The sequence below is a fragment of the Mya arenaria genome, chromosome 8 (assembly GCF_026914265.1).
Source record: "Mya arenaria isolate MELC-2E11 chromosome 8, ASM2691426v1".
Lineage (NCBI taxonomy): Eukaryota > Metazoa > Mollusca > Bivalvia > Myida > Myidae > Mya > Mya arenaria.
The window spans coordinates 69,628,930-69,640,961 of NC_069129.1; the positions used below are offsets into that span (position 1 = coordinate 69,628,930).

General features: G+C 37.3%; 1 protein-coding gene across 1 annotated transcript in view; it reads right to left on the bottom strand.

Moving 5' to 3' along the window:
* Positions 1-12,032, bottom strand: part of LOC128244845 (protein FAN-like) — a 73,859-nt gene that overhangs the window by 10,257 nt on the left and 51,570 nt on the right. Inside the window, exons 21-25 of the mRNA XM_052962948.1 lie at positions 11,217-11,275; positions 3,982-4,049; positions 3,637-3,704; positions 2,937-3,060; positions 71-127 (exon numbers count right to left, since the gene is read on the bottom strand). Of these exons, the coding sequence (XP_052818908.1) occupies positions 71-127; positions 2,937-3,060; positions 3,637-3,704; positions 3,982-4,049; positions 11,217-11,275 (376 nt within the window). The remainder of the gene's footprint in view (positions 1-70; positions 128-2,936; positions 3,061-3,636; positions 3,705-3,981; positions 4,050-11,216; positions 11,276-12,032) is intronic.

Genomic DNA, 12,032 nt, shown 5'->3' on the forward strand with positions numbered 1-12,032 from the left:
GAATCCTTCAACATAAAGATGCAACCGGTGCTGAATTCAGCAATTTCTAATGCAAAATTGAAAACTATACCAGGAATTCTGCTGCAGAAAAGTCGTTCTGTGACAAAGGAACTGTAAACTGCCAAACCTGTAAAAGAAACATGTATTTTTCATGTCAGCGTTTGTACTCATTCTTTAGTCTTAACTAGAGCTATCACTGAATGAGATTAATACCCCCTGAACACTGCCTTCATAGGAAATGGCAGTGAACTATTTAGAAATCCTACGTTAAATTGACAATGCTGTGGATAGAGTTATGGTTCTTGTACACTTCCTTACATTGTGCTTTATCATTGTATTAAATTTAATTAAATTCCAACAAATAGTTTGCTCAAGACAAGAAAAAGTAACAAAGAGTAATAACTCTGTTATTAGCTGAAGATAGTCATGGTCCTTGTACACTGCACTTCCTCTCATTGTACTTAACCACTGTATGAAGTTAAAGTAAATTTCATACAGTAGTTTTCCAAGTTATGCTCCGGACAAGAAAAAAGTAACGAAGTGCATTAACCCTGTCATTGGCTGAAATAGAGCTTCAGACAATGCAAATTGCAACATAACCGACCGAGGACCAAAGGGTGACACCAATATACCGGCTTCTAACTTTGTGTATCAGGGCTGTAATTAGAGCTATCACAGGAGTTATTTCCCCATGTGCAGCCTTCATACAAGATGATATTCATTTATTCAAACAGATATTAAACAAGAGCCTTGCAGAGCAAATGATAATGCATGTCTGTTGGGGGGGGGGGGGGGGGGGGGGGGGACAAGGGACATGAATCAACCCATGACCTCCTTGTTGAGAGGCAGGTATGCCCCTGCTTGGGCTAAAACCAATGACCTCTTCATTGAGAGGCAGAGGGAACATGTCCCTTGTTGGACTATAACCCATCACCTTTTGGTTGAGAGGAAAATAGAACATGCCCCTGGGGGCCTTTAACCCATAACCAGAGAACATGCCCTTGGGAGATTCCAACCCATGACCTCTTGGTTGAGAGGCAAATAGAAAGTGCCCCAGGGGGCTCTAACCCATTATCTCTTGATTGAGCTGCTAGTAGAACATGCACAGGCTTGTGCTTGAACCCATGACTGCTTGGTTGAGTGGCTAGTAGAGCATGCCCAGACTAGGGCCTAAGCCTCTTGGTGAAAGGCAAATAGAAAGTGCCCCTGGGGGACTCTAAACCATAACCTCTTGGTTGAGCAGCTACTAGAACATGCCCAGACTGGTGCTTGAACCCATAACTACTTGGTGTGGAGGCAAAAAGAATGTGCCCCTGGGGCTCTTACCAATGACCTTTTGGTTGACAGGCAAACAGAACATGCCCCTGGGGGCCTCTAACCCATAAACTCTTGGTTGAGATGCAAAAAGAACATGCCCCTGGAGGGCTCTTATCCATGATCTCTTGGTTAACCAACAAATAGACTTGCCCCTGGGGGGCTCTAACCCATGACCTCTTGGTTGAGAGGCAAACAGAACATGCCCCTGGGGGCCTCTAACCCATAAACTCTTGGTTGAGAGGCAAATAGAACATGCCCCAGGGGGGCTCTAACCCATGACCTCTTGTTTGGGAGGCAATTAGAACATGCCCCTGTGGGTCTCTTACCCATGACCTCTTGTTTGGAGTGGCAAATAGATTATGCCACTGTAGAGACATGAACCCATGACCTCTTGTTTGGGAGGCAAATAGATTATGCCACTGTAGAGACATGAACCCATGACCTCTTGTTTGGGAGGCAAATAGATTATGCCACTGTAGAGACATGAACCCATGACCTCTTGTTTGGGAGGCAAATAGATTATGCCACTGTAGAGACATGAACCCATGACCTCTTGTTTGGGAGGCAAATAGATTATGCCACTGTAGGGACATGAACCCATGACCTCTTGGTTGGGAGGCAAATAGAACACACCCCTGGGAGCCTCTTACCCACAACCTCTTGGTTGGGAGGCAAATAGAACATGCACCTGGAAGATGGGGGGGGGGGGGGTTGGCTTGTACTCATAACCTCTTGGTTGGGGGAAAATCGAACACTTCCCTTGGGGCCACTAACAAATAACCTCTTGGTTGGGAGGCATACAGAACACACCCCTAGGTGCCTCTTACCCATAACCTCTTGGTTGAGAGGAAAATAGAACATGCCCCTGCTGAGGCTTGAACCCATGACCTTTCGGTTGAGAGGCAAAGGGAACATGCCTCTCATTGGGCTCTAACCCTTTATATCTTAGCTGAGAGGCAAGCACCTGTAACACTTTATTTATCTACTGCATAATAATCAGGTAGGCATACTATTTCATTCTATAACCAAGTATTGTCAACTAACTAGAACTTTATTTACCTACTGCATTTGTATTTTTTAGTTGTAATGTACTTGCAATGTGATACAAACATCTCTACAATGTCTAACAATTGAAATAATTCTTATTGTATAACTGGCATCATATTACATTGTAATACTTATCTATTAAACGTGACTTTCGTATTTTAGTTTCCCTGAGCATTTCTCTCAATAATGGCTTTCTGACATCAAACTCAACTATTGACATATCTGTTTCTCAGTCAAGGTTTCTTCCATAAGCAGGCCAATATGAACACTACGTGTCAAACCATTTTGCAAAACAAAGCATGTATTGTACATTATTTCTTAGTGGAGCCATGACAGTACACAGTAATGAGTTCTATTATAGAATCTTTTAAACCTGTTTACTAAAATTAATAAAACATGTTTCAGTAATTTTAGAAAACTTGTTTAACAAATGATGAGTCATGTACAGTAATATCCTCTATGTTATACCATATTTAACATAAAACCTGCCTCTGCTTATCATGGTTCATAATGAAAGATTTAAAAGAAAGAATATCTTTTAACTATTGGGTGCTGGTAAGCAGCATGCTTACTTTTACGGAGGAGTCCCATGAGGCTGTAAACAACATGTCGTTCTTCCAGGTAATACAAGATATAGCATCGTCGTGTGCCTGCAGAGTGTCCAGTACATGTCCATACTCAACACTGTAAAAATACCTAGAACAAAAAAATATTGATAACACTCATCCAATTGAATTATACAGGAAGGCCAAACCACAATATTGTAAAGAGAAGAAACTAGTAAAACAATAACGTAATTACCCCTATCTATTTGTAAGAAATTACAACTGCTGCACAGATTACATAAAATGCGACAACTTTAATGTCAATGTTTTGTGACCACGAAAGGAGGAAATCAGCTGAAAAGTGGAAGTTTTTAATCATCCCTTAATTTAATGTACAATTTCTGTTTGTCTGCATTCCCCTACTTGTAATACTTATTATAGATCTGTAATTGAAACCACAAATATATTGTGTACGTGATGCAGACACCTATACCACAGTCACGCCTCTAATTTCACAGGATTTACTAGCAGGGATGAGCAGTTACTTACACATTATTGTTCTAGGAGGCAGACACCTATACCACAGTCACGCCTCTAATTTCACAGGATTTACTATCAGGGATGAGCAGTAACTTACACATTATTGTCCCCGAGGAGGCAGACACCTATACCACAGTCACGCCTCTAATTTCACAGGATTTACTAGCAGGGATGAGCAGTTACTTACACATTATTGTCCCAGGAACCCACAATTACGGTATTGCTATCTGGTAGAACCACACACGAGGACAGGGCCTTGAACAGGAGAAATTATTGAAGGTATTAATCACAGAATGACAGTAAGACAATCCTTCAGTAAGACAACAATGAAATCCTATAATAGGCGTTTGATTCATTGTTATTCTTTTGCAAAAATAGTACGATTTCTAGACACATTTTGAAGCAGATTTATCTCTTTCGTAGCATGAATACCGGTTTGAATAAATACTAGGTAAAGGCGATATAATTATATTTTTAAGATATATATGATTTATAAGATATATTTTAATTATGAACTTTAAAACTAGCTCACCATACTGGTTAGCGGAACACTCCTTAGCTGTCTTTGTTCTTCTAGGGAGTACATTTTGAACAGCCCATCTGAAGGACAACAATTGATTGTGAAACAAGTTATTACAACATGAGAATAATCACTTTCATTGGCACAATGTTCTACGAAAGTGTGGCCCTGTGTAGTGGGTGATACTTGTGTACCAGGAGGAAACCCACTTATCCTGCAGCTTGGTGACCACTTCATGCCTTGGTGAGAAGTGAGTGGGCTAACCACTGCACTTACCAGACAAGGGCTTACTGTACTGATTTCAATTACATCAGTTGCATCTAAAAAAAATACAAGAGGGCCATGATGGCCCTAAATCGCTCACCTGAGTAAAAGAGTTTAACCTTTGTCATTAATATAGCTTGTTTCTCAAAGAATATTGAACAAGAGCTGTCACAGTATGTTACGAATGCCCCATATGTGACATTGACCTATAAACAAGTACATAAAAAGTTGATCTTGCCTTGTCAAATACATATGGCAAGTTATTTTAAATTGCCTCTGAGCATGTCCTCATATTCAGCATTCCATTGTAAATAAACACTAACTGTGACCTTGACCTTAAAAGTAGGGACACAGGTCTTGCAAGCGACATGTCGTCTTGGTATGTTGAAAACATGTGGCAAGTCATCTTAAAATCTGTCCATACAAGAGAAAGTTACAGCCCGGACACGACAACCTATACTCTATGTCCTTATATGCAGCACTCCATTGTGAATAAACACTAAGTGTGACCTTGACCTAAAAAGTAGGGACACAGGTCTTGCAGGCGACATGTCGTCTTGGTATGTGGAACACATGTGGCAAGTTATTTTAAAATCTGTCCATACAAGAGAAAGTTACAGCCCGGACACGACAACCTATACTCTAAGTACTTATATACAGCATTCCATTGTAAATAAACACTAACTGTGACCTTGACCTAAAAAGTAGGGACACAGGTCTTGCAGGCGACATGTCGTCTTGGTATGTGATAGTGACAAGACGTGATTTTATGGCTCTTATTTAAACAGTGTTTTTGGAAGTAAATACTGACTTTTGTAGATTAAAATTATATCTGCAAATAGATAATTACAAGAGCTTTACATTGGAAATAGTGTTAATACTAACTATTGTTTTAGTTCATTGCAATCATTAAGGAAATGATAATTGTTTTTTCCCAAAATATAAAGGTTCAACAAAGGATTTATTGAAGTGTAACAGATTAGTATAGCCTGAGATTTACCTGTTTGCTATCAACGTTTAACAAAGGATATATTGTGTAATGGGTATGGTATAAGAGTTAGTTTGTACTGATTGACTGACTGCAGTGATCAAAACACCATATATACATGTGTGCACTCTGTACAGCTAACGGACTGCAGGGGAGAAGCTGTGTAGCAGAATTTATGAAAACTAGTTGTGGCTATTGAAATTGTTCAATACTGTGCAAAAATCGGATGTTTTAACTTGCATTGTCGTCAACGGTCTAGACCACAGAAATATGATAAATACAAACGTTTTGCTAAAGGGTCTGACATTCATTTGCGCAGCTTTGTGTGCGGCATATTTATGATATGGTACTTTCTTTCCCTACATGCAGTCATTATCGGTCATACATTTCTTGTGGACAAATATGCATCTTCAGAAGTACGAAGTTGTGCATTTGAGAGCCCTCTTTTGCCTGTGAGTGGGACATTGCCTACTACATGTGGACATGATAATATGTTGTACCCGGTATTCATTATATGCCAGCCGTATGCTACTTCTGTCTGCTGACGTGGAGCTTAATCCAGGACCAACTGAAGACACTCAACTTATACTTAATGCTATGGCTGATGTCAAGGAGGAAATTAAGCAAGTGAAAAATGAACTAGACTAAGTAAGTGTCAAATCTGAAATAAAGTGTATGAAGTCTGAATTCTCATCGATTAAATTAAATGTTTCAAAACTTGAAGCGTGTCAACCAAATACTAATGCAGCTGTTATTGAAATGCAAGAGCGATTAGATGCTTTTGAGTACAGGCAGGAGAGTGTTGAACATGACCTCCGTGAGCTATCCATACACGATGAAATCACCCATGACAAAATAGAAGATATTGAAAAGCAACTTATTATCTGTGAATCAGAAAGGTTAAAATGTTCTCTTAGAATTTTTGGCCTTAAAGAGCGAGAAAATGATGATGTTACTCTGGAAAAAAATATTGTTGATAGTATTTTCTCCTTGACACTGCCAGAGGATAGTATTGATATTAACTCCATAGATAGAGCTAGAAGAGTCGGGAATGCTGGAAATAGACCAAGATTAGTAATTGTAGATTTTAAGAATAATCAAGATAAATTCAAACTTTTTAAATATCGCCACAGACTCCGGGCTGAGGAAATACATATTTCAAATGACTTATCATTTCTACAGCGTCAAAAGTTAAAAGATCTGAATAGTAGAGGGCTACAAGGTTATTTCAAAAACGGTAAATTGGTAACATACAATAAAATGACCACTAAGAACGAGTCTCGTATTGAATCAAGGGTGATAAAGCGCGCAGTCTGTCCCAGTTATGCTGGCGCTGTCAGTGGCGGTGCCCACATGGATATGGACTTATCTTCAGCTCCAAATTTTGCACTTCCTACAGATGGGCCCGAAATCCGGGCTCAGATCAGAATATATTATAGCATGATGGTCAAAGCCCAACACATCAATTAAATATACTATGCTGGAACATCGAGGGCTTAAATTCTAAGCTTTGTAATTTTGATATTTTTAGCTTTCTCTCTGGCTATGACGTTGTATGCCTACAAGAAACTTGGGATACAGAGGACTGTAATATGTGTAGGTGTAAATTTCAGGATTATGAAGTGTTCTCTCGTAATGCTAAAGTGTCTATTGTAGGAGGAAGATCAATGGGAGGTGTTGTTGTAATGATTAAGAGTCAGTTAAATAAGTTAGCTAAAAGGATATGTGATGAGTTTGAGTTTAGAGTGATGGTGTTGTTTGATAAATCACTGTTTAATTGTGTCAGAGATGTATTGTTAATATCTGTGTACTCGCCTCCTGAAAACTCTCCTTTTTATGTTAATAGTAATTACTCATGTTTACAAAGGCTAGATTTGATTGCTGACAATAATAAAAAATGATATGAACTACTACTGTGTGGTGATTTTAATGCAAGGACCGGTAATTTGCCAGATTATATAACATTTGTCGAGGTTCCAGAGCTTCATGATGTCAGGGATATTCTTGATGGAGATATCACAAGCATAAGGCAGTCGTGTGATTCTGTTGTAAATAACTGTGGAAGACTTTTACTTAACTTTTGCAATTCGTACGCTTGTTTCATTTTGAATGGACGACGTCTTATAGATAACTGTGATAGAGCATAATATGATAAATTTACATTTGTTAATCAAAACGGATGTAGTGTAATTGACTACTGTATTGCTACAAAAAATGTTTTTGATTTAGCTGAGAATTTTACTGTTATTGATAGAGTAGAAAGTCCACACTTTCCAATATGTGTATCATTCGAGCATATAGAAGAAATTAATGCTACACCTATTAAACGATATAACCTAAATACTGATACAAAACCTGAATATATTGCAGAATTATCTGCAGGCTATGAAAATGGCATATTCCATTCTTTAGAGTCTTGTTTTAATAATAGTGATAATGTTAATGATATAGTGGATAAATTAGAACATGTTATTAAACTATGCAGTGCGAAATTTGTATACACAATTATTCCTAAGAAAGTTAAGCCAGGGCATAAGGTTTGGTTCGATTCAGAGTGCAAGAATGCAAAAAGAGAATCAACATTTGCATTAAGGCAGTTTCGTTTATCTCATAATGTTGTTAATCTTAATAGTTATTTACATAAGAAAAATATATTCAAGAATATGTGTAAACGAAAACGATTTATACATGAGAAGCAATATTTATCACATATTGAAAAAAATGTTAATAATTCAAAATTATTTTGGAAGGAAATAAACAGAATGTCAAAGCCTGTTCCTACGGAATCGCCAATTGATATAAATACTTGGTACCAGCATTTTAAGTCTTTGTTTTCTTCTGACATTGGTGTAAATTGTGGGGAGGCTAGGGTACAAGACGTAAATGTTTATGACTTGGATGAGGTGGAAAATATTCTTTTTAATAGTCCTATATCACAAAAAGAGATTATAGATACTATTAAGAAACTAAAACTGAATAAAGCGAGTGGAGGGTTTATTCTTCCTGTGCATATTGTCTATGGTATTGATATTTTACTACCATTTATTTGTAAACTATTTAATAAATTATTTGCTTCAGGGTCATTTCCTGAAAAATGGTCTCATTGTATTATAGTACCATTGCATAAGAAAGGCAGTTTGGTTAATCCTAATAATTATAGAGGAATTTCACTTATTGATGTAGTAAGTAAGATTTATATTACTATTGTTACCGCTCGTGTAACTTTTTATGTTGAAGCTTATAGTAGATTATCAGTAAGTCAGGCTGGTTTTAGAAAAGATTACTGTAGTACAGATAATGCATTTGTATTATATGCTGTTATAACCAAATACCTACAAAGGAAACGGAAGCCTGTGTATGTTGCTTTTATAGATTTAAAAAAAGCGAGAAAACCCTACTATTGATAAATTTTATGAATTAATGTCTAGTACAAATGCTTTGAATATACGTAATTTAGCAATGTTTATTTATTATGCATTTGAAGAAAGAAAATATTTTATGGACATTTGAGTTTGATATCATAACATGTCATTGTCACTATCTATCATGATTGTTTGATATATGTACTATATTGTGTTTGTGTATGGGCCGGAGGCCTTTTGTACAATAAACTTTGAAACTTTGGTATGTGGAACACATGTGGCAAGTTATTTTAAAATCTGTCCATACAAGAGAAATTTATATCCCGGACACGACAACCTATACACTATGTCCTTATATATGCAGCATTTCATTGTGAATAACACTTAGTGTGACCTTGACCTTAGAGGTAGGGACACAAGTCTTGCACGCTACACGTCGTCTTGATATGTCAAATACATGCGGCAAGTCATTTTAAATTATGTCCATACAAGAGAAAGTTACAGCCCGGACACGAAAACCTATACTCTATGTACTTATAGGCAGGATTCCATTGTGAATAAACACTAACTGTGACCTTGACCTTAGAGGTAAGGACACGAGTCTTGCACACGACACGTTGTCTTGGTATGTCGAACACATGTGGCAAGTTATATTAATATCTGTCCATACAAGAGAAAGTAACAGCACGGACACGAGTTATTGAGCCAGACAGATGGACGGACGGACAGATGGATGGACGGAAGGTGCGATTTAAATATGCCCACCTTCGGGGGCATAAAAAGATACTGGTCAAACATGTTGCCTGGATAATCACTGACAGGACTTGTCACAGTTGCCTGCACACTGACAGGACTTGTCACAGTTTCCTGCACACTGACAGGACTTGTCGATTGACTGCACACTGACAGGATTTTGTTCAGTTGCCTGCACACTGACAGGACTTGATGATTGACTGCACACTGACACAATTTGATTCTCACCTGCAATTTGACAGGACTTTGTTCAGTTCCCTGCGCACCACACTGACAGGACTTGATAATTGACTACACACTGACAGCACTTGGTACAGATACCTGCACACTCACAGGACTTTTTTCAGTTGCCTGCACACTGACAGAACTTTGTTCAATTGCATGCACCTGACAAAACTATGTTAAATTGCTTGCACACTGAAAGAACCTTTAGTATAGATACGCAAATAACAAACGGTGCACAACCCAATAAAATTAACAAACTGCCTTAAGCTCTAAAAATAAATTATCAGATCACATGCAAAACCTTCAACTAATATTATCACTATTACCTGTCTAGGACAACATCACATTCCATCTAATGTTAAAAACAACAAAATTCTTTATATAATTTATAAGTGAATAACACTATCTACACAGAAGATAAGATTATAGCATCTGCATGAACAAAAATCTACATGAAGTTCAATGGAAAAGTCTGATTATTAAATTTATTATTAAGTAAAAATGAATTTTCTTCTAAAAAATAAAGTGGATAATAATTATCTGAATCTATGAAACTAAAAAAAAAAAAATACTTCAGAAGTGACTATGTTGAAGACTTAATAAAATTGAAAATATATTCCCTTCTTACTAAAAATAGAAAGTAGTGGAATCTCCAACAAAAAGGGAGACCATATAGCAAGACTTGCTGCCCTTGCTTCATGAAAAAACTTTACTTAACTATCAGATTTTAACAAAGTGTATTTATAATGAACTTGTAGCCCACGGGCTGAGGCCAATTTTTCTCCAGGGGCATAATTTGAATAAACATGGTAGATAACCAATCGACACTGTTACACGCCAAATATTTAAGCACTAGGCTTCATAGTATTTGCCAAAAAAGTTTTGTAATTTTTACTTCAGGTTGCCACGGCAACCAGAGTTCTGCATGGAATTAATTTCTTTGAACAATTTTGAAAAAGCACCAACCGAGGATCATTCCTATGAAGTTTGATCAAAATTGTCCAAGCAGTTAAGGAGAAGAAGATGATTATTACCAATTTTTGACATTTTCCTTTAGGTTGCCATGACAACCAGAGTTAGGCATGGAATTAATTTCTTTGAACAATTTTGAAAAAGCACCAACCAAGGATCATTCCTATGAAGTTTCATCAAAATTGTCCAAGCGGTTTAGGAGGAGAAGATGATTATAACCAATTGTTGACGACGGACGACAGACGCCGGGCATAGACCGATCACAAAAGCTCACCTTGAGCACTTTGTGCTTAGGTGAGCTAAGAAATATATTATTGCCCATTATTTTGTTAACAACTATTGCACACAACATTTGCATTACATACAAGAAATATACAATGAAATGTATAAACAAGAATGTCAATATGGGCCTCGAATTCTCTCCTCAGTACCTGGAGAAACTAGGGAAGCAAACTTTGCCAAGGAGGTCATTTGTTGCTATGACAAAAAAACGTTGCTAAGGCCTCATGTGGTTATTTAAGAGGACTATGGACGCCATGGAATGTGATGGTTTATGGCTATATTTACACCATCAACATCACACGTTGCGCTTGAATGTACAGATTTGCATACTGAAACTGTTACCAAGGAGAAATTGTTCTATGTCCCTGAAAATGTATTCTATTATCTGCCTATAAGATTACCTTGAGAGACAGAGAAGGCCATTTTTCTTTTCAAACACAGCTTAACATCTGTGATGGCTCTGAAATAGACGAGGATTTGTAGAAATAATCGGTTTTTTTGCTGTAATAAAAAACTCTACTTGAACAATAAAATTGTATTAAAGCATTTGAATAAAAATCTCATTTGACCAAGTTGGGTTCAGCTGGATGCCAATCCTCATCCATTTTTACTCAGTCAAACAAGGAATAACTGAGTCAAACAAGGAACAACTGCCACCATAAATTGCATTAAGCATAATAAGACTTGCCTCATACATTGGTATATATATAGAGAGTGAGAGGGTGTTCTGCATATTGTAAGTAACAAGTGTACAATGTATCATTGTATATATAGTTGTGGCTGGTTTTTACCGTTGATTTTACTGTTAATGCCCAACTCAGCCCAACTCTAACAATGCCCCACAAACCCAGGCAGTGTCAGATGTTTTTTATTAAAGGCACACAATATAGGTTGATTTTTTATAGGGATGGAAGCGAATATCCGAGTATCCGGATATCACGCAAGTATTTGGATACCAAAATGGGTATTCAAATATTCGTTAAGAATTAAAATTTCAATGAAATAACTTAGCAGAGACATAGCAATTGTTATAAAACTTTTCAGATGAAATATTTCAGGTTATCAATAGTGTCTGTCGCGAAGCGGGTATGTGTCACAAATCGTCTGCTAATTGGGTGTTTGCACAAGGCGTGATATTGTGTCCTTGTGCAGCACCCTGTGAAGTTCTATGACCTTGTTTACAATGACAAGTGTTGTTTTTTGATCTCAGATGTGCT